The following is a 22,597-nucleotide window of genomic DNA, read 5'->3' on the forward strand; positions in this document are numbered from 1 at the left end:
TCCTTGCAGGATGACTGACAACATTTTCTGATGTGGTTTAAGTATGCCTATATATTTTTTATCCTCAAAAAATAAATGCTTTTAGATGTAAACGCTCAGTGCTTTCCTCTTGATAACCGTGTTTATAGCAAAGTTTTCAAAGAACGGGAGAAGAAACTTTTCACTTTCTTTTTTTATTAATCAAAGAGACATGACACTGTCACAATAAATAACCATGCTTCGTATACTGCTTTCTCCCGAGGCAACAGAAGAAAGGAAGTCTCAGTCCAAGTGGAGAAACTGCAAAGCAACAACCCCTTATTTAAAACTTCGTGCAACATTGTACATAATTTTTTCTTTTTCTTAGAAAATATAGATCAGCCATCAATGGTGCACTCGTATCAATACAGCTTTTTATCAGGAACCTAACTATTTACAAGTAAAGGAGATGGTGTGAGCGTTCTGTCGCTGACTTCTTCTTTTTTTGGCTCTGGTTGGAAACGCCACCGTGTAGTGGGGCAATAATATACCTCATCCCTCCCACTGCTCTACGCCAAGCGTTTAGCAGTCTCCACATACCGGTATGTGGAAATATGACTGTTTGATCAGGTACTAGTGATAAAGTGCCCACTTTCTGACCAAAGTCAGAACTGAGAGGGTGAACAGATGACCCAAAGCAGATGCCAGATGTCTGTTCAAGGCAGCTTTGGTTCTATGGAAAACTGGAAGAGCTGTGGCGGCTCTCTTTCCTCAGGTAAGAGTCTTGTGAGTTCCACAAGTCTGATGGGATGTTAAATGGAATCTATTCCCTATTAACACATCATTTGGCAAAATGAAAAGGCAGTGCAGGACCTGCATTGATGACAGACGAGGCTGGATTGTGATGTAGGAGAAATGACCTTCAGGGCGCCATCGAGGTCAGGGCTGAACATTTCCAATTAGAAAGAACCCATTGGGACATTTCAAGGGGTTTATAATGGGTCGCAAAAATGAAAACATTTCTCCATCTACTCTTAAACTAGGCATAATTTATATTTAAAATGGTTGGTTTTACAATGTCCCATCGTATTTTCAGATTTACACGCGTCTATTTACAGATTACCCATTTTCCATTCGGTGCAGATGTTTGTTTTTTTCCTGATTCTACAGACAGAAACATTCACATTCAAGCATTGACAGATGATTTAACGATGATTAACCATTCAGGAAAATGCCATTACGGGACTTTGCTCTGCCAAACTCTCCAGTCCCGTTGCTGTAGTTAGTCCACCTAGAGCTAGACGGTGCTTCCATAAGAGAACATCAGGTCCGACTGGTCGCTGGGCGGAGTGGACGACGATACTCCGACAGCAAAATGCATTTATTTTCTTCCACAATACAGCACCCAATGGTGGTCGCTTGTTTGATCGGTCGGTTCTGGTTCTTTGATTCTTTGCAGTTGAAGAAAGATTCAAAGTCAATATGTCTGAAAGTCCATGGAAGGCCAGATGCACAAATGAAGCGCTTTGTTTTTGTGTGTGTGTGTGTGTGTGTGTGTGGCCTGTTACAAGAACACAGATCATGATTTTGAAATGATAACGGCGGAGGGGGGGGGGGGGGTCAGACAGGCAACAGGGTGGGGTGCATATCGGCGATTGTGGTGCTACCGCTGTGGTAAAAGGGCCGTTGGCTGCGGCACGAAAGGCAGTGGTGGAACGGCGCCGAGGAGGACTCGGCGCTTTGATGAAGGGAATTTGGGATCCTCACGCCGGGCTTGGACTCAATTGCTGAGGAGCAGCTCTGTGGCCGTTTCAACATCCCAGGACTTTGAAGACAAGGCTGCTATTACTGCGTTCTGTTTGCAGGAGGGAAATAGCCATTGACCATTTGCAATTAGATCAATAAACATGGAAAGCAAGCAGAAATCAGGAAGGTGGGGGGGGGGGGTCGGTTGTACAGCTACAGATTACAGATCTTAAAACACAATGGATTTAATTCTTCCACTGGTAATTCTGTTCTTAGTCATTACAGCGAGGAAATACGGTCGAGATAAGATAAGATAAGATTTACCTTTGTCTGAAATCACACGTGTACAATATATATTATCAATGTTGTTAAACAACCAAAGAGAAGAGTGCTTCTCACCTTATCAAAGCCCATGGCACAGAGTTTGTCTATTTTGCATGTGTAGTCTGGACTCGAGACAGGAGCGCCTGCGTAGACGTGCGACCACAGCCTCGCAGTCTGTTTGAACATTTCTGGGTTCTGTTTATACTGACAATAAAAAGGCAGCCAAAGGTTAAAGGGTATTTCAGAAAATGCAGCAAAACAGTGAAGGTAGAGGAACAAAGTCTTCAGATGCCTGGATCTAAAATCTAAATGTACAAACGTTTCCTTTGCTGTAGTCCGGTACGACTGTAAAACACACACTCTTACCTGGTTTGCTACTACCGCATCCTGTGGATCATCCGGTTCCGCGGCAGCGAGGAGAGCCTGTAGCGACAGCAGTACCGTACGCAGCGTCATAGCGGCCGCCCTGGGTGAGACAGAGGGAAGGGTTGGAGGAAACCAGAGGCGGACGTCGTTCCTGGTGCTCGAGACAAAGGAGACACGCTGGCACGCCGAGTACCGAGACAGCTCACTTACCACTGGTCTTTTAAAATGTCCAGACATATCGCTCCTGTCACAGAACTGATATTAGGGTGCCAGATTTTAGTTATGAAACGCACCTAAGAAAGAAAGGCGCGCGTGATGAAAAATGTCACAATTAAAATGGCGTTACATGAAATGGGGCTTCAAATGGACTTATATCCTGGTATCGAGTTGTATCCTTGCTTTGATCATAGCCAAGCTGGGTGACTTGTGCAATGCTACAAGTAAATTAGCAAAATTGCTTTTCACAGACAAAACTATTCTGTGTCTGGAGCTGAGGTTTCACCCGTGTCTATGGCAGACAGCGATCCAAAAACCTGAATGATGGTACACAGATCCCTTCATCTATGAATCCAGAACATGATTTTTACTCATACAGAGAGCAGCACTCCTAATCTCGTTGTATGTCCACCATGCAAGGCTTTCTATTCTACTTCTATTCCATCAGTGATGTGGACCAGGATAACGGCGTGCCTGTAAATGCACTCGGCAGTGAGGGACAGAGGAAAATGGAATATGGTGAGTATCATATGAGAGATGTTGAGGAAGAGCATACCTTGGGAGGGTTAAAAGGGTACGTTTCTGGAATTTTTATTTCAAGCTGATATCTGCCACCTTGATAAGTAAAAGAACAATAAATAAAAAATAATACTTTAGCATTATAAACCAGTGTAAAGTATTGTAGCAAGTACACAGGCGAGATAGAATACCTTCATACGGTGTGTCCGGAGGACCGGCGATCTCCCCCTTCAGCTCCGTAAAGTTCTCATCCACCAATTCTACATTTATCTGGTTTTTACTCGTCTATAAATGAGGGACAAATGACACAAAAAAAGATTTCATTCATATTGAATAGACTTAAAGCTGTCAGTATGTTTCAAGTACAAAAACACAAAATTGTACTAAAGACTTGGTGACAGTTGAATAAAACCAATGTCTGATAAAAAAAAAAAAGATAGTTGGACTGACTTGTAAAAAAGTTTTACATAAAATGTAAATATGACAGAAGAGTCATGCTAGCAAAAGGTATGTACAAATCTACAGTAAAAAAGAAAACGACTCGACAGGCAGAAAGGGTTAAATGATCGAAACCCTTCCCAATTACAGCTAACAGTTTTCAAAGCTGAACAAACGTGTTAAGTTATTGAACGGTCTAGCATAACAACATAAGCTAATGCTAGCTGTGGATGTGATGCAAAAACAGCGTCGCTGTTAGCAAGCTAAAAGCTGCTAGCCGGGACTGTGGAGTAATTTACTGCTAACGCTAACCCTTCAGAGCATTCCATATGGATTTATTTAAGTCAAATAAGAACCCAAAGGAACGAAGTATTGTTTGTTTGTTTTGTTTTAAACAGAGGGCCTATCAATAATTGAGATAGCAGAGTCCCCAGTGTTTCCTGAACACATCCACCTACACAGAGGAGACGCTGAAGCTAGCTGAAGTTCTCCTGTTTAGGCCTGACCTGCGGGAACATTAATAGCGCTGATTGTGTTCCCGGTTATAACAGCCTTAAGACTCATTATAACTGAATAAAACTCAAAAGGCGAGGAAATCAAAGCAGGTAGAAGTAAACTAGATCTCCGGCAAGGTTAACACAGACCTCCTCGCTTTTGATAACTTCTTTGAACTCCCTCTTGATCCTTTGCACCGCGATGTTAGCCATGGCTAATGTCTGCTAAGCTAAAGGACCCAGGGCCTCTCCCCCCTGGCTGGGTGTCTGCGCGGTGGGGGGGGGGGGGCTGCTTCGTCACTCTCACCGGCCACCGCTTCTTTTTCCACTTTAGATGCAGTTCGCAGATTTCATCATCAGTGCCCCCCCCCCGCTCTGGTTAGTCCAGAACACGCGCACGCACACGCACACGCACACACTGGAGTTAAATGGAGTTGACGCCGGAACTTTCATGAATGAGCTTTTGTACATGGGGGGGGGGGGCATAGTTTTCCTGGACAAATATGGTTTCTAAGCACATTCACTTTGGTTTGTTTGTTTGCATATTACTGTGTGAGGTACACAAAATATTCATCTTATTTCAGGTTAAAATGATGAAAAACGATTAAATAATAAATAATTAGATACTTCCTAAATAATTTATAATGCAAACTATTGAAGATACACCGACACGCAAACACACTTGGGCGGTAGCCTCCCTTTTGTGTTTGCAGAACGAATGACGTCACAGCAAAGGATCCGGGTTGGAATCGAACCCGTGACATAAACCGCTTCGATGCGTGTCCCATCGGGAGGACACAGCTGATGCGTGGACCCTCCCTTTGAGGGGGGGGGGGGGGAGAGCTCACAGCTCGCTCGGTGATTGGTTTAAAGAACCGCCTATCAAACATTTGAACCAATGAGAGACTTCTCCCACGAAGCTCGCGCGTCATTCTGCGTCATCCCCCGGATGTCAGTCATGAAGAGAACTCACGTGGATCAAACAAAACAACGGCCGGACGCGGAGATCCTTGTAGATGACAACAGTAAATAAACAGTCGCAGCTCAGCCCGAAGACGGTTTTAACGGGGATTTTTATTTTTTATTTTTTTATAACTGCAAAGCTCAAGTAAGTCATGTTTAAATGTCATCACATCTGTTTTAAATCATATCTCGGGAAAGGAAAGACGGTGATTGATTGTTTGGCAAGGTTATCAAAAAGCTAATGTATTAGTTTACTGCATTTGTTCAAGAATGCATATATATTATTTTCTCCCAAAGGGCCCTAGAAGATCATATGAATGGTCATCAGAATATATGTATATATAATATATAATTATAGTTATAGATCAGAGACATATTTAATTTCTTGTTCCTAAGTACTGAAAGTAATAAAGCTCCAGATTATTCTTATTATTCGTCTTATTCTTGTGTATATATTCAATAAAAATAAAACAACTTAAACATTCGTTTACAACATTTATTTTGGTATGTAAATAAATAAATACAGAAATGTGTTTGGGTCACAGCTTGACTGCACACAGCAACATAACACATCCCATAATACAGCCTCCTCCTTTAACCTGTGCACCTGTGGATCAACAACAGATCACAGCCCTGACGAGAGGAAGCAGTTTCTCCTGATCGTGTGTGTGTGTGTTCTAGAAACATTTTCTCCGTTTGGTCAGAAATGGCGGAGGGAGACTTCGACCCCTGTGAGTGCGTCTGCACCCATGAGCACGCCATGCGGCGCCTCATCAACCTGGTAGGTGGTTTAACCCGGATGAGAGTCGGACCGTGGTTGAACATGCTTGTACGCTAAGCAGGAAGCTTCAAGTCCAAATTTCCTCTGTTAAGTTAATAGATTGATACGAGAAGCAACAAAGTTCTCAGAGAGGAGCCAGCATATCCTGGTTCCTGTTCGGTGTTTGCCTAAAGACGTCACCGTTCCACGGCTGAGTGTTTCATGGGCTCCTAAATATTGCTTGTCTTTTCTTATTTGCAATGCTGGATTTATACTGAAATTACTGAGAAAACCCCGAAAGAAAGAAAGAATGCAGCTCCTCCTTTGATCACATCACTTTCCAGGTGACGTCATCGGCTCTTTGCTTTCAGCATAAACCTGCGTGGCGAGCTCCTCGTCGGCTCGGGCTGACGCCGCCGGCACTTGTTTGAATATGCTTGCGGTGTAAAGGGCGTTGTCCAAGTCGGGAAGTGCTCAGTTAGTCGCTCTGCAGGATCCTCACGGGAATATGTGCCGTCACAGTAACAAGCCTCTCCCCCCCCCCCCCAGGGGAGGATGGTGATAAATAAATCCGCCGGGATGAATAAATGCTTTTTTTTCTGCTCCATTCAATTATGTCAAGTTATTTCTAATATTTGTTTTCTCAGCTCAGGCAATCTCAGTCCTACTGCACAGACACAGGCTGCCCTCAGGAATGTGAGCATGACCCCCCCCCCCCCCCCCCCCATCATTGTGATGTCTTCTGTATTCCATCACCTGCAGAACACGAGTGCGTCCTAAACGGAGACATCCCTGTTGAAAACGTATGAAGAGCGTAGCCGTGTTTGCTTTCAGTGCCGGGTCCCAGCAGTCCAGCCGGGGGAGACGGCGGCCTGACGCTCCCCATGGTTATGATGGGATGGATGATACTGGCTGTGCTCTTGTTCCTGTTGCGCCCGTCGAATCTCAGGCGTCCGCATCCCACAAGCAAAGCTCCCGGATCTCACAATGTCAGTACCGACTCATTAATGATGCGTAATACTGGTTTGATGTTGTCTGGCCGCGTTTACCACGATGTTTTTCTTCTTCACGATATTAAAGAGCCGGAACAGATAAGCAGAAGAACATTTGCCGGTGTGATATGATTTCTAATAATTGTCACATCATTTGAGATTCAGGTTGTTTCTTTTTGTGGCAGAACATTTCTGTCTTTGGATACATATATATATATATATATATTTATTGTAATGACGTCTTGATGTCTTGCTTTGTAGAGTGATAGAAGAGGGCCTCCATCACCATCTGTTGACTAGCGGTGGAGAGAGCTGTGGATTTACTGTGTACCGTTGCCAGGACGATGCCGTCTCCTTGTTAACCTCGTCTCAGTTTGGGTTTTTTTTCCTCTTCTAATTCCATTGGATCTGGGAGCAGATTCGTTTGATTTACATTTCTAGGATATGACTGGTGCTGGATCAATACCCCCCCCCCAAAAAAAATAGTAGAGTATGATGCTTTAAAGTGGCAACAATATAAGGAAGGAAAAATGTCAGTAAACCATAATTGTGTTTGCATAATTCCGAGTGGAGACGCCGTCGTAGAGCTGAGATGAACCAAGATTAAATAAGGGCTTCAAATAGGTACTTTTTCTAAAACATAAGAATTCTTACTGACTGTTTTTAATGCACGATTGCAGGTTACATTACTTTGTACATGAAGACATCTGTAGCGAACAAAGTATTTGTTTCTGGGTTGAATTTAGCATTAAAGAAAATTGTACAACTTTTTTCAAATTGTGATTCATTCACATCTTGAATATGAATATATTGCTCTACGAAGGAACCCAGGAGTCTATCACGAGTGACTTATATTCAGAAATGTATTTCAACCTTGGAAAAAAAAAAATGGTGCCGTACATTTTTGAGTTTAAGCTTTTTGGTGTCACTTAAAGAAACATTGAAACAGTCGTCTCAATGTTTGCTTCCTTTTCCTTCTTTCTACTGTGAAAATATCTTTTTTCTGAAGACCATGTAAATAAATATACAGAAATTTCAGGAGAACAGTCTTAGTTTATTTTCTTTTAAATAACTAAAAAAATATATACACGACAGGTTGGTTTATGTTAAAATATACATCCTGACGTGAACAAAAGTTCAAACACAAACGCTGCTGAAGTCATCTTCTGGCTACAACTTCTGTAAAAACACAAAGAAGCAAACAAATGTTAACTTAATACCGTATAATAATTTTCATTCATACAACTAAAATCAGTCAAAACCCATTTTGTACCGCCATTTTTCAGTTGACAAACTACTTATAAGACTACGGGTAGAGTTTGTGAGACAAAAACATATTTACAATCAGACAGACTGATGATGTACTCCAATCATTTCATGGTTAAGGGAATATCAAGCTCTATTATCAGCATAATTTACCACAAAAATATTTTGAACAGATTTGGCGGAAGGCTTCTTATTTCCACAAAGAAACCAGAAAATCTTTTATTTAACTGGAAAAAACGTAGCTGTAATGTTTCCAAATGAAACTTTTCAGGTCTAAATATTGCAGGTACTTGACAGTTGACACTGAGCTGCTGTCAGATGATGAGTGGAGCATAGAAAATGAAACGTACCCGGGATTTCATGGGGCCAAAAGTCATCACAAGCTGGACATCGAGGCTCTGCTCTTCCATTAAAGATTCTGGCCACGCACGGGTTGTGTATTTTTATGCCGCAGGTAGGGTTCTCACAGATTTGGCACTCAAAAAAAAAAAAAAGAAAGACTTATTAATTTGGTCAGATTAGCATCGGGAGCAAACCCTTCTGGAATTACACGACTGATCTGTCAGACATGAGCTGCACAACAGCGTAAAAAAAGTGAAGAAACAAAAGCAGCACACGTTTGTAACGCTCCACCGGAGGACACGACGACTTACGAGCATTTAGCAAAAAAAAAAAAGAAACAAATACCATCACAACTATAGACGATACACCGTCCACCGTTCCATTTATCACCATCATAGTGGGGATTCTGAAACGCTCACCTGGAAGGCAACGTTGTGACAGATGTGACAGTCTTTGACCTGGTCCTCGTACATGGTGCGGATGTACGGCTCCATCTCTATGATGCACCTGGTGGACAAGGTGTACTCACCGCGTTTCTAAATCAGAGAGCAGAAATCAAACGACGGCACGCTCTTGATTTATGGTGCGGATTTTAGCTTCACCGGAGCAACAGTTGGGAAATACTGAAACCATCTTTCTGCAGAGGAAACGTAAAACCAAAGCAGATGAACAGCAAAGCGTTTTAGCTCGCCTTAAAACTGTCGTTTTCCAGCTACGCAGGGCGCCAACAGTCTGAGCGCAAACAGGATTAGGACATTGTGGTCACCTCATCCAGCCATTTATCGTGCACAAGTCGGCTCAAGAGTTTCTCCGTCTCGCTCTTCTTCAGTTTCTTCATGGTCAGCGAGTCTGCGCTGTTCAGAATGTCGTTGGAGGAGACGCTTCCACTCTCAGAACCCACGATCAGATCCAGCTGAAGGAAAGCAGCTCGAGTTAGCTGTGAGGGAAAACGTCACTAGAGCGAAGAAGTTTCTGCTGAAACTGAATTAAGTTCATATTTCAGACCAGCTTCATGTGAAATGAACTCACCACTCTCCTGAACAGCTCCAACTCAACGTCAGCGTAGTCCGATGACATCCTCGTCACATCGGTCTCGGCCATGTTTACCTGGCGATGATTAAAACGATAGACAGCGACAAACGGTTTTAGAATCGTTTCCAAAATTGCTGCCACATCGACGTAGTCTCCAGTTATAAATGTAGCCCTGAGAGCGGCAGCTCAGCTCGGGGCCACTGACCAAGGCGTAGTACTGACGGCCGTTATCCTCAGACGTGCCCTTCCTGATCTGAAGGAACAGCGGCTGCAGCTTTGAGTTGATGGTATCAATGAAATCGTTCAGTCTGGCAGGGGAGTGCTGGCCTGCACGGAAGACAAAGGAAGACAAAGGAAGACGCTTGTTCATATGAAGAACACTCGACTGTGGTGTCACCGTATTGGGTTTAATGAAATAGCAAGGTGGGAAATAGAATAATTACGCCGGAAATGGCCTAAATCTGCTGCATTTGATGTTAATTCACTTTTCTTGTCTTTTTAACAAAATGGTTTATTATAGGTACTTCTCTGTATGTTGTTATCATCGAGTATCCGGACTCTCTGCCAGTCAGTTGGAACTGAAAAGGCCTCTTGGATTAGAGGTGAACTATTTTCAGCCAACCCTAAGCAAGCCCAGATGATTCTTGCAGGCTCTTCTTGATAGACTTTATCTATGCTTCAGAGATCTAAGCTTCAAAAGTATCGTTTAAAAAAAAAAAAGAAACGTCACTTTTATTCTGAAGCATAATCCCGTTCTTGTCGTTCAACTGTCTGGCAGATCCTTTACCTGCTCCGCGAACCCAGACCTCGGTTACAAACATGACGTCACGTAGATTTTGGGATGTAAAGTGTTGAATAAAGCGACTCACTGCTGTGGGTTGTACAGCAATGGCGATAGAGCGCCATCGCTCCTTGCTCGTCAGTGACGCCGTTGGCCATCATGGCCTGCAGGAACCTTCTGTGGCTGTCTCCCATCTGCCGCGACATGTTTCTGCGAATCATTTTTTTTTTTTTTTTTTTTTTTTTTTTCCAACTTTATTAACATAACTCACAGTACAAAACTCACAGCATAGATCTCGCCCTTCGACATTACATCAAACATTCACATCTTCCTAAATCACACATATAAGTAAATCCAACAGTGAGGCATATACAATCACTAAACCAGATCCAAATGAAATGTGCAAAAGAAAGGAAAGGATGAGAAGGAAAAAAACACAAAAACAAACACAAGAATACAAATAAAAATAAAATATACAGGAAAATACAACAAAGGTTACAAGCAAGGGGTATGGGAAAGGTTAAATTCTGATATAAATGTGTTCAATCTTTTTGCCTGGGGATTATTTATTTGTTTTAGTATCACCTGTAACAGGGAGAGCTCATTCCTAAGAGCAGGCCATGACGGGGGCGATTTAGCATACCGACATTTATGTATATAGTACTTTGTAATAATAACCAGATTGTTCACCAAAAACTCACTATTTTTGTCCTTGAGGATTACTCCTAACAGAATATCTTGAGGGGACCAAGAAGCAATGTCTCTGGAACTGGACGATATTAAGTCATAGAGAGATTTCCACAGCTTTTGGACAATCTCACATTCATAGAACACATGCTCTGTTGTTTCCAGATTTACGTTACAAATATAACAGTTATCTACCACAAATTTAAATCTACTCTTCATGAATTCATTTGATGGATAAATGTTGTTTATGGTCTTAAAATGAACTTCTTTGCATTTCGGGGAGATTGGGAATTTTAAGTAGTTTGTTCGAATAGATACAATTTCAGAACCGTTATAATCTTTGAGGGTGAGTGAACTTTTTGCCCTACTTGGAAATAATGTATTGATTAAATACTGCCTTAAAAAAGCATTATTACATTTATTGTTCACAAGGTCGAGACCATCTATCATTACTTTGTGTAAATTTGGCGTTGGTAAAATCAAAATATTATTCTTTATATGTTGAATTAAAGCTTGTGGGATATTCTGTGAAACGTTTCTATAGATCTCAATGGAGCAAGATGTTCTATATTTAGCATTAAAATCTGTCAGTTCAAGAATGTCTCCATTTCCATCCAACATATGTAAAACAGACCAAATTTGTTTTGTCATCCAGTCTTCCAAAAACATTGACTTCCCACGACTCAACATCACCCTATTATTCCACAATGGGACATTATGGGGGCTGAAATTATGTTTGAACATCATTTTCCAATTTAACAGAACCTGTTGGTGAAACTTGGACAGTTTTATGGGCAGTTTCGATATTTCAAAATCACACACTAATAGAAACTCAATCCCTCCAACTTTGTTAAACACAAGAGAAGGAATCGAGAACCATATCTCATCCTCATTCTTTAAGAAGGATCGGAGCCAATTGATCTTTAAAATCCCATTCATTATTTCAAAGTCAATTGCTTTTATACCACCGTCCTCATAGTTCTTTATCATGTCACTATTTCTGATGTAGTGATGTTTATTTCTCCAAATGAAATTGAGATTTGTACGATTAATTTCTTTGATAATCCTGGTTGGTATGGCTAGGGAGTATGCTGGATAGATTAATCTGGATAATGATTCCACCTTGGTTAACATCGACCTACCAAACAGCGTTAAATCCCTTTGGAGCCAATTATTTAATATTCTTTTGCAATTATCAATAGTATTTTGAATATTCTTTTTTTCACTATCGCCTGCACATTTAGTTATCCAAACTCCAAGATATTTGATCTCATTTTTGACAGGAATGTCATACAGTGAAGAATCTGAACAACCATGGACACACATGAGTTCACACTTATCCAGATTCAGGTGCAGACCAGAGGCTTGGGAGAAAGGTTGGATTGTACTCAAGGCCAGTGGAATCTGTTCCTTGTTTTTAAGAAAGATTGTTGTATCGTCTGCGAGCTGCGTTATAATCAATTTGTGGTTGTTTATGTCTAAACCCTGAATGTTCGAGTTTATGACAGTCATAGCAAGTAGCTCAGTGGCTACAATGAATAGAAGAGGTGAAACGCTGCAGCCCTGCCTTATGCCTCTTTCCACCCTGAATCTGGAACATGTGCCTTCGGAGAGGGAAACACAACTATTAATATCAGTGTGCAACATAGCAATCATATTAAGAAATGCATTACCAAACCCAAAATGCTTAAATGTGTTTATAATAAAAGCATGCTCGATAGAGTCAAATGCTTTTTGAAAGTCCAGAAACAACATAAAACCATCGTCCTTAATCAGATGATTATAATCAATCAGATCCAGAACCAAGCGGATATTATTATGAATTAACCTTCCCCTTAAGATTCTGCGAATCACAGCGTCAACAGCGTGCAGCGCTTTAATTAACAACCCTCCAGGCAGATAACCGTAAAAACCCGGAGGCAGATTAGAAGCAGACTCCGGTTATCTGGCATAACATTTAACCGAGACTTTCAACTCACCCGCTGATTATTATTCTTCTACTTCTTCTACTACAAGAAATAACTATCTTCTTCTTCTTCTACTACTTTTTCTACTACAAGAAATAACTATCTTCTTCTTCTTCTACCTACTACAGGAAATAACTATTTTCTTCTTCTTCAGCATATACCGCCACCTTCTGGACTGGATGCAGAGTAGCTTTTTCAGTCCATAAAAGCACGAACATGCTAACATGCTAACATCAACACCTCACCGACACCGACTGTCACGCGTTCCCTCTGGGCGGAGGTCTTCTTCTCTCGTTTATATACTGTATTTATTTAGCATGTATGCAAGTTTTTATTTTTATACCACTGAAAGAAGTTGCTAATTGAGTTCCGTTGTGCAATGACAATAAAGACATTCTGATTCTCCTGCTGAGCGATGACATCATGGCGAGTGTCGGGTTCCAGAATGTTATCGTCTCGCTCAGCATGTAATTATGACAAGGCCCCCACTGTTACAGCAATAGCAAGGACAGCTTTATTTTAAACGCTTTATTACTCTAATTAAATAAGAACATATAATACAAGGCGTTTGTGTCTCTGATTGCAATATAGTCTACTATTAACATTATTTAAACACAGTATCCAATGTCAATAAGTCTCACCAAAGCATTTAACCTCATAATACCCAACATCATCCAAAATCTTCAAGATCACACGCTAAACAGCCAGGTTACAATAACAGCCGATCGTGGTCGGTAGGTCTGAACGTAGGCGTGACTCCGTTCAGGTATAAAGACATTGAAAGTCCAGTTTGTAGGATTTTGCAACATTTAGCTGTGAGGTCATGTCTCACTGAGTTTGGCTCGTCTGTTCCGGGCTCAGAATCTAAGAGAACTCGCCCTCGCTGCAGGAAAAAGGCAGAGGAAACTGATTTTCACACCATGTTCAGGCAAAGGGTTCACGATTCTGAGGTCTCCATTCCTTCAGCATCGTCCACGGGAATGTGTCCTTGACCACACTGAAAGACAGCCTACTTAACTGAAGCCCTCCGAGAAGCAACAGGACGAAGCCGCAACAGATTTTGCGCCATCTGATGTCTATTTTATTTGCGCAAATGACTCGCTCTCTTACCACTAAACTTCCTAGACCGCCCTAAAAAAATGTTGTTTTAAGAATTGCCAAGTCTGGAGAAACTTTAACTTTTTGACATCTAAAATTTCTTATTAAATGCAGAACACTGAAATTTATCTTTCCTTGGAAAAACAAGAGTTTGTCCCAATCTCTGCCAATATGTTTGCAATTGCGCGTGTACTCAAGTAAAAAAAACAAATGACAATATGATGCATTTACTTTCATCAAAAGCTCAGAGGGGAGATCTGATTACAAACGGTCGCTTCAGACACACATCGCATCTGCTTCCTTGTCATTTCAGGTGCAAACGCATTCTGAACACTATCGGCCCAAAATCCTGTGCCTTTAAAGCGTTAGCGTGATTAAACCGTTTCATAGTTTGCAGTACTCTGTTGATGGCTGATATCAAATACTTTGTGCAAAGGATGTTAACGAACAACCACTGCTCGCAAAGATTTTAATTGGACCAGAAGTGACATTTACTTGTTTGGGAACACCGGCCTGAATAATTCCCGACTGTTCACATCAACGGCCACTCTGATCGGATGCAGCAGCTTCTCTTCCTGAACGACACAAATACAAATGATTGAAAAGAAAAACAACAACAACAACCCCCTTTGTCATCACTGTCAACTCAAAACAGAAGCATGTGCATTGGAACTAATCGATCATGTGATCCAATGTCGTAATGTGGAAGGAAACGCTAGACATGAGGCGTTCATTCTCCCAGCTTTGACCTTGTGTTTACTCCAGCTGCAGGAGTACTGGGCTTTGTTTTTCTCTCTCTCTCGCCGTTACCATCCATGGTTCCCCTTTCTCAGTGTCCATTGCCGACTCCGTCCTTTAGTCTCCTCAAATGTCTTGGTTCTGTTTTAATTGGCAGCATCTGGCTGAGAAAACTCGAAACCTGAGAGCCAAAAGTAAGAAGTGAGGATTAAAACGAACCAAGGATGACAGATTAGTTTTATCCGGTCAAAGCGAGGGAACTATAATTGTATTTACAAAAGGTCACAAGGGCTGCCTGTTATGAAACAATCAGCTGACAGAAGATACAAATGACTGCCTGGGTGTTCGAGTCCTTTGTGTTTTCTTTGTACCTTGTGATCTATAAGTTGGTAGGAAACTGTGAGTTGATGGACTGTTGCAGTTTTTCCTCTTTGGCCCTTCTGCTGTGGCAAAGCTAAGTAATAACAAAGTACACAGTTAATACACTTTACTTTAACTGCACTACTGATTCCACACACACAAAAAAAAAAATATATATATATATATCACGCTTATGGCGTCTCACCGTTCTCTTCTCCATGAAGCCAGTCAGGAATTCATCTATGTCTGTGCGTCCCTCCAGGAAGTTCTCAGCCATCTCCTCCGACTCCTCCTCAGCCTGGTGGGCCGCGACCTTCAGCCGGGCCTGTAGAGTACTGAGACTGAAGCTCTAGCGGAGGAGAAAGAACACGAGTGAGAGAAACAAAGCAAGTTGAAGAAAGTCTCACAAACGTCTGACACGTCAAAACGGTGGAAAAGAAACCCAGCGTGAGCAAACAGGAAGCAGCAAAAGAGCGTCGGCACTCAAGGTGGGAGGAGCCTCGTACCTCGCTGAGGTCGTGCTGCCGCTGCATCCTCGTCTCAAAGGCCGACTTCATCTGAGTCAGCTGTTCGTACTGTTGGACAGGAAAACCAAAAACACACATCACACCGGCACAAATAGCGAGTCTCGGCGAGAGAGAGAAGTCAGACCGGTGACGTGCGACGTCTGACCTTGTAGAGCATTTCCTGTCTCTTTCCATCCAGCCGGGGTTCGATCTGAAGGTTTTTCCCTGGCAGCATCAAACAATGATGAAATGCAAATTAGGAAAGTTCTCCTTTGGGGAAACCCGTCAGGAGCGAGAGAACAGCGGCGGAGGGGCGGAGCTTACTCGCCATGTCGACGATGTTTGTGACCAGCTCTCCTTTGTCGTGGGCGACCTGTTTGAGTTGCGGCAAAGTCACAAAGAACTCCAGTAACAAATCTTCATCTTCAGACAGGCCTGACAGCTGCATGAGACTACGAAAGAAAGAAGAGGACAAAGTTAGGGGAGGGGGGGGGGCAAACAAAGGAATGTTTTCTAATCTCAAAACAAAGCACATTCTAAGCTGCCAATAAAAGAATCCTTTACTTGATGTCACAGAGTTCGGGAAAAGACTCGGGAATGTCAGGCATCCTGTAAACGTGTCCGTTCAGTCCAGCCTGAAACAGAAAGTCCGTTAAATGCAAAACCAAGCGTGCCGTCTGCGCTGCGATGTCTGTTTCCCGCGTGAGCCTGACGGCTACGGAAAGTCGTGCACTTATTGTCAGCATCCATCGATGAGCTTGAGCCTGTTTATATATCCTCTATCAGGGTACCTGCGGATCTCCCGTAGGAACAGGCAGCGGAAGGTCAGAAATGAGTCCATATGGTGCCGGAGCTCTCGGGGGCCCGTGAGCACCGTCGACCCCCGGGTGAGGCATGGGAGCCGGTGACGGAGCCGGGCCTGGACCAGCAGGCGCCGCGTGGCGAGGACCATAATAAGCCTGAGTGGGATAAGGAGCGATGCCCGACTTGTACAAACTGCTGCATTAAAACATTAAAAAGGGATAGAATTATTTCAGTGAGGACTTGCAAACACATCAAACGTATTTTAATATTAGAATAGGTTTTTATTGTCATTACAACACGTGCAATGAAATCATTACTTCATTCTTACATTTATTTTTTGATTAACAAACTTTGTAAATCGAATAGTAAATGCAAAAAAACCTGAGACAAGGAAGCTGCGACAGCGAACGTTTCTAATGTTTCGGTAAAAACACACAAGACTCTTCTGTATGAGCTGCTTGTATTTGATATCTGAATTAAACTCAGGCTGAACGTTCTGATTTAATGAGAAAAGGAGGACGAGACTCACTACGGAAAGCCAGCAGGGCCAGTGGACATCAAGGCAGGAGGACTCTTCCAGAACTCGTCCAGCAGACTCTGAATGACCTTACCCAGATCGGAGTGCATCCCAAACTAACACACGCGCACACACACACACAAACAAAGTGTGACAAATATCACCTTGAAAAATTCAGTATGAACTGACTGAAAAGGTTTCACTAAATTATAAATAAGAAGAAAGAACTTTGATGTTGCTACGATTGAAGAACGATTCATTTGCAAACCACATTATTCGGAAAGAACCCACATTATGAAACAAATAAAAGTTTGGGAAGCACCAACCGACCCAGTCGGATCAAAATCCCAAGCCTCAGTAACTACCGGTACTCACGTTCGTGATGAGGGGGCTGGTGATCATGGTGCCATTGTTGCTGTCAACTAGGTGATGACCCACAGGCGGGTAGACGCTAACCACCGGCTTCTCCTGGGGGAACTGGGGGGGCAGCAGCCTACAGGGAAGAAGATGACAAATTGGAGTATTCCCAGAATCAGGACATACCGGATAGTAAGATATGAGATCAGCTGTGATAAAGTCTGCGATTGCATCGAGCGGGGATGGAAATGATTCTCATCACAAAAGGCGATTCTCTGAGCCTTTCGCACAATCACGCAGAATGATTGTGAAGCTGGATCACAATACGCCGATACGGCGCCACGTGCACGCACATGTACTCACACATTAACACTAATGGTTGAGCTGTTGATTGTGAAGGGGATCCTGTACTCGACATCCTTCTGGATTTCTGCAAGGCTGTCGGGAGACAGAGGCGCAGGAATGTCATGTGAGTTTTTCTTATTGGACATTGTATGTCAAGAATCTCTGGCCTTACACCGAACACAATGTTTTCACCCAAACCGTATATATTAGTTTTTAATGTATTTAATATCCACTTGTTCCTCAATATAAACAAACGTCCCTCCATAAGCCGTGTCCATCGCAGCACATTCGCCTTTGCGGCTTGTGGAAATCTATTACGGTAAACAGCGGCTAATACTTTAATCTCCACGTGTAATTAGCGAGCTCCTCCTGAAAGGGAATGCGGGGCCATTTAGCGCGACAGGTCCAGGTATCTATCGGGATTTTATTTTCCGTTCAAAAACGGATATCAGATGACTTGCTTTAACAAAATAACAACCAAAATAGAAAACAACGTGATTTACTTCTCGTTGCCAAAAATGTAGCGAGTGTAAAATTTATGTATTGTACAACACAAAATAAAATAAGTACAGAACACAAATTATTTTATTTTTTTCCCCATTCTCTGAGGCCGGATGTGGTCATCTGACTACAAAATAAGAGTAAACCCCGCCCAGCCAACAGACTACCTGTTGCGCAGGGAACTCCTAAATTAGAAGCTGAATATTATATTAAGAGCAAGCTGAACAGTCTCATATTAAAATGCTGATTGATCTATCGGGCGAACGTTCTATTCTGGTCGACATCATTAGTTCAACGCTGACATTTGGCGCTCTTGTTTTGATGCCGGACAATCACATCCGGTTGTTGGTAATAATAAAAAAAAAAAAGAAAAGAGAAAAACACGAACGCTCCTTAGTTTTATTTTATTTGCTCTTATCCAAAACAGATATTGGAAATGGAATATTTTAATCGAAAATTTACTCCTGAATTTTGGGAGAAAAATGCCTCGTATTTCAAGTTATGTGCGAAAAACCAAATAAGCATCAGTTTCTGAAGCGAAAATCGATTTGCCAAAAGATACACGGACTGTAGCAAATACAAATACTCGGATGTTCGCAGGATGCGGCAGTGGAGCTGCAACTTGTGTCATCGATCCTAAAAATAGACGCTGATTGTCGCTTGATTAGCCGCCTCGTTAGCATGTTGACAGGTTAGCAAAAACTAGCTAGCTCAGTCCGAAGACATTATAAATTTAAGATAACAACATTAAAGCCAATAATCTTATCGATCGGTCTACTTCTTTGTCCGTTCGTTTACCTTGGATGAGCGACTTTTAGAGACTCGATCTGCCGCTGTCTTTGTTGCTGTAAGCTGCTGACAGGAGCTCCGGAGCCTTTAGACAGGGGGAAAAGCCAGTTCATCCTCTCCGGGCGAAACTGAATTCGATGACAAAATCTAAAGACCGACAAACAAACGAAGACGAAATAAAAGAGAAAGCGAGACAGGAGCGTGAGAAATGGTGGCGCTAACGCCCGCTAGCTGGTCGACTGGCGGATCGGTTCCGTCACGAGGCTTACGCTACTTACGTTACTAAGTCAGGAGGAATAGCACAACATGTCGGACGATAATTCTCCGTTTATTTTCTTTCTACATAATATCGCTTGACCGAGAGATAATTTTCAATAACAAAAAACCCTCTGGTGTAAGCAGCACAAGCGTGTTCAATATATTAATAAATTATGTTAAACCGGAAGTAGACTTCGCAACTTCCTGTTTATGTGTGCGTGAGGCGGAGTTCTCAGGGTTTAGTTATCCGCTTAAAAACCTAGATAACCGAAACAAAAGCTTAAATCAGGACCACCGGACCCACCAGAAAGATAAATGAGGAGGAAATAGACAAATACATAAGATCCCACAGGAAGTGACGCAAAGATCTCCACAGTTGTTTGTCTTGATATGTAATAGGATATACTATGTGACCAGCAGAGGGCAGAAGACCATTAGAGATGGCACACGAGGAATGATATAGAGACTGCGAAGAAGCCGAAATAAGAGCAGCCGACTATGCTTATCTATAGCCACCGATCGGAGACAGAACGAATGATCAGGCTAGACGGGGTGGCAAACACGATTTGGAAAGAGATCTTATTGATTTTCACATGTTCAATAACCACTCTGATCATATTCCAACCCTCAGCGCCTCACACAGAGACACAGAACGTTCATCAATGACAGAGAACGTATGGTAGAAACCATTATTCTCCATCCGCTTCACGCTCAGGAAGGAATATCACATCTCATCATCGTGGTTAGCGAGACCAATCACTTTAGAAACACATTTCTCCAGTCGGTAACTATAGAAATGATCCCTGAAAGTATAGTCTTAACGAGAGTGGGGCGCGGAACGGGACGCAATTCACCGACACACCATTCTCACTCAGAGTTTATACTCGCTGTCGCGCCTTACTAAAGAAACACGTTGCTAGTATTCTGTTTAAGTACATCATGATAAAACCTTTTATCGCAAGGCTTGAATCTGAACTAAAACTCCTATAATTTAAAGGTCTAATACCTTTACCCATAATGCATTGCGGAGGAAATACATATGAGGGTTTGGCCAGTGTAAATCATTGATAATTTAACTTTTAAATAACTGTCAATGCCATAAACTATGGGTCGGGGTGTTCGGACAAACAATAAGACAATAGGGGCTGTGTATTTTGTATTACTAGTAATTAAATGTGTGTTTATACCGTTCACGAGATACACGCTAAATACAAGGCGCGTCGCTTGTTATGTTCCTGACAGAAACATGGCAAAGACATTCGGTTCCACTTTCATTTGCAAAACCGGGTCAACATTTTTTTTTTGTTCTTTTAGAATTTAGATCCATTAGGTTTTTTTTTTACGACTCTTAATTTGCAGAGTATCTTATGACTTAAGATACTCTTTATGAGATTGACCCAGATAGTATCTTAAGTCTCTGCACATGAGATACTCTGGACATCTAGATACTTAAGGTACTCTGGATGAGACTCACCCAGGGTATCTTAAGTATCTGGATGTGCAGAGTATCTTAACTCTGCACATCCAGAGACTTAAGCCTCTACTCTAACATATACTTTAAAAAAAAAAAACCTTGCTCAGTTCAGCTCAGCCAATCTTTCGTGACCGTGCTTCAACTGTTTCTTCGACTGGTAAATAAAGTCTTTGAAAACCCTCTTGGGTCAAACATAGTATTATAAATATCCTTCAGTGAAATATCTGGATAATTGTTCCACCACAAGCACAGTGTGCACCTCATTTGTGTTGTGTCAAAGTGCTCTTAGAGAAAGTGCATAAAAGTAAAGGTAAAAAAAAAAATCCCTGTTGGTTCCAATCCGGTATTCACATCCCGCCTACGTATTATTTTATCCGGGAGCACCATGAAAGAACTTGCTCTGAGGGAAATGTCATCGGACTTGCCAGAACAATGTCTTCTGCAATTCTGAAATGCGCCGTGGGAGTTCTGTTGGATGGAAGGCATGCCATCTTAAAAATACATCAATTTCACACTGTATTTTACAATTCATCTTTTCTCTGACACTGGAGGGACGTTGCTAGATCTTCTCTCACTTAACTTTTATAAGCACTTTTTTTTTTTACTTGTGGATGTTATAGAAAAAATAAATAAATAATAACGTTTGTCATTGTTAATGAACAAAATCTGGATCATTCATTGGAACTTTAAAAACAGAGCCTTTATTCCTTAAAACTGAAGCCGTAAATCAAACCTATGTAAGGATTTTGCCAGACCAACAGAGGGAGACGTTTTCCTGGTTTGTGCCAGTGATACTGCTTTACCCTATTCCTGCAGCGTCTAATCTATTTGTGAGCCGGCCTCTTGCTTCTAATGGCTCTGAGCACTCAAATATCATGCATGTATTAACTTGAATCCTTTTATCAGGCTTTCTGCTGCATGATCAAAAGGTACACAATGAACTCCAGTATCAGCACAAGGCACCGACAGACATCACCTACATCTTATCTCACCAGAACATAAAAAATAATAAAAATCCAATAAAACAGGAGGTGGTTTGTCATTGTGTGGAAAAACCCCTGTGAGCTTTTTTATTTTAGGGTCCAAATGAGCCTCACTTCTCCACGGGTGGGGAGATTATCCCATCCAACACGCGTCGCCAATGTCGCCTCACAATAGGGCTCCGGTTGCTCCCCGTGTATTTTGTGTGTGTGTGTGGATTTGTGTGGAATCAATAATCGGCCCGGTTGGAGATGGCGGATCGTGCAGCCATAAGCTGACCTGGAATGTTCTCAATAAAGAGCTAATCTTTACGGGAAGCTGTACAGTGCTGAAGGAGTCTCATTTTCTCTCTTCAATAAATGTACGTGTGGACTCACACCACCCTCAGTCGCACTTCTGACACTTTTCTTTTAAACATGTCTACTTTAGGATGCTGCTGTACATTCACACTCATGACCATCTTATCAAAAGGCTCCACTTCCTTCTGGGAAAGCTTTGCACAAGATTTTAAATCCTACATGAGGGAATTTACGCCCATTTGGCCACAATAATGTTTCTGATCTTGGAAAATGAAGCCTGGCATGCTGCTAGTGATCCAGTTCATCTCAAAGGTGTTGGGTGGGGTTAGTCAGAGCTCTGTGTGGGCCAATCAAGTTATTTGAGACAATAATAGAGTTTTATAAATATGGAGACTACGTGGAGAGATATAAAGAGATTTGAACGCGGAAATTTAAATTCATGAGATGATTCTGGGATAGAGTTGACGTTCTGGTTAGATCCAGTTCAGACACCAAATGCGTCATCAAGATGTAAACTTGTGCAGTTATTTTATGATGGGTATCTAAAGTCCAGCATTGTTTTGAAGTGATGAGATTTAAATGATTAAATTCCGTTGTAGAGCAGCAGCAGCAGCAGCATTCCGTTTATTTTCAATAGATGGAATGGAAAGTTTGGAAAGTTGCTTTGGAATGTTTGTTAAGTGTATGCAAAATAAAAATCCTTGTAAACTTGAAGCATA

At 42.0% G+C, this 22,597-nt stretch overlaps 4 protein-coding genes and 1 non-coding gene across 10 annotated transcripts; 1 reads left to right on the forward strand and 4 right to left on the reverse strand.

The window, feature by feature from the left end:
* Positions 1 to 156: 156 nt before the first annotated feature.
* On the reverse strand, positions 157 to 4,313 carry ube2kb (ubiquitin-conjugating enzyme E2Kb (UBC1 homolog, yeast)). The gene is made up of 7 exons (XM_068750703.1): positions 4,212 to 4,313; positions 3,321 to 3,414; positions 3,167 to 3,225; positions 2,605 to 2,687; positions 2,395 to 2,494; positions 2,104 to 2,232; positions 157 to 1,813 (listed from the first exon to the last, which is right to left on the reverse strand). The coding sequence occupies exons 1-7, from the start codon at positions 4,272 to 4,274 to the stop codon at positions 1,739 to 1,741; spliced, it is 603 nt and encodes a 200-aa protein (XP_068606804.1). The 5' UTR covers positions 4,275 to 4,313; the 3' UTR covers positions 157 to 1,738.
* Positions 4,314 to 5,033: 720 nt separating this feature from the next.
* smim14 (small integral membrane protein 14) lies at positions 5,034 to 7,547 on the forward strand. 2 transcript variants are annotated; one of them, XM_068750724.1, is made up of 5 exons: positions 5,034 to 5,169; positions 5,706 to 5,805; positions 6,432 to 6,480; positions 6,619 to 6,773; positions 7,038 to 7,547. In XM_068750724.1, the coding sequence occupies exons 1-5, from the start codon at positions 5,078 to 5,080 to the stop codon at positions 7,074 to 7,076; spliced, it is 435 nt and encodes a 144-aa protein (XP_068606825.1). In that variant the 5' UTR covers positions 5,034 to 5,077; the 3' UTR covers positions 7,077 to 7,547. The 2 variants fall into 2 exon arrangements, with proteins under 2 accessions (XP_068606825.1, XP_068606826.1); XM_068750725.1 differs by having other exon boundaries at positions 5,041 to 5,169; positions 5,729 to 5,805.
* A 270-nt stretch (positions 7,548 to 7,817) lies between these two features.
* Positions 7,818 to 12,912, reverse strand: nsmce1 (NSE1 homolog, SMC5-SMC6 complex component). 4 transcript variants are annotated; one of them, XM_068750722.1, is made up of 8 exons: positions 12,864 to 12,912; positions 10,286 to 10,407; positions 9,622 to 9,743; positions 9,414 to 9,491; positions 9,151 to 9,297; positions 8,804 to 8,920; positions 8,393 to 8,519; positions 7,818 to 7,955 (listed from the first exon to the last, which is right to left on the reverse strand). In XM_068750722.1, exons 2-8 carry the CDS (start codon positions 10,401 to 10,403, stop codon positions 7,936 to 7,938), a joined length of 729 nt encoding a protein of 242 aa, XP_068606823.1. In that variant the 5' UTR covers positions 10,404 to 10,407; positions 12,864 to 12,912; the 3' UTR covers positions 7,818 to 7,935. The 4 variants fall into 4 exon arrangements, with proteins under 4 accessions (XP_068606823.1, XP_068606824.1, XP_068606822.1 ...); XM_068750723.1 differs by having other exon boundaries at positions 10,286 to 10,391; positions 12,864 to 12,881; XM_068750721.1 differs by lacking the exon at positions 12,864 to 12,912 and adding an exon at positions 10,483 to 10,529.
* Positions 12,913 to 14,730: 1,818 nt separating this feature from the next.
* vps37a (VPS37A subunit of ESCRT-I) lies at positions 14,731 to 19,245 on the reverse strand. Of its 2 annotated transcripts, none has more exons than XM_068750814.1 (13): positions 19,145 to 19,245; positions 18,876 to 19,013; positions 17,595 to 17,669; positions 17,250 to 17,367; positions 16,887 to 16,990; positions 16,345 to 16,549; positions 16,118 to 16,188; positions 15,878 to 16,005; positions 15,720 to 15,778; positions 15,554 to 15,622; positions 15,253 to 15,396; positions 15,059 to 15,141; positions 14,731 to 14,868 (listed from the first exon to the last, which is right to left on the reverse strand). In XM_068750814.1, the coding sequence occupies exons 2-12, from the start codon at positions 18,977 to 18,979 to the stop codon at positions 15,067 to 15,069; spliced, it is 1,152 nt and encodes a 383-aa protein (XP_068606915.1). In that variant the 5' UTR covers positions 18,980 to 19,013; positions 19,145 to 19,245; the 3' UTR covers positions 14,731 to 14,868; positions 15,059 to 15,066. The 2 variants fall into 2 exon arrangements, with proteins under 2 accessions (XP_068606915.1, XP_068606914.1); XM_068750813.1 differs by having other exon boundaries at positions 16,345 to 16,552.
* Positions 19,246 to 19,727: 482 nt separating this feature from the next.
* On the reverse strand, positions 19,728 to 19,943 carry LOC137907192 (small nucleolar RNA U3). The gene has a single exon (XR_011105923.1). It is a non-coding gene; the product is annotated as a small nucleolar RNA U3 (small nucleolar RNA).
* Positions 19,944 to 22,597: the final 2,654 nt, after the last annotated feature.

Source organism: Brachionichthys hirsutus, chromosome 17 (assembly GCF_040956055.1).
Source record: "Brachionichthys hirsutus isolate HB-005 chromosome 17, CSIRO-AGI_Bhir_v1, whole genome shotgun sequence".
Lineage (NCBI taxonomy): Eukaryota > Metazoa > Chordata > Actinopteri > Lophiiformes > Brachionichthyidae > Brachionichthys > Brachionichthys hirsutus.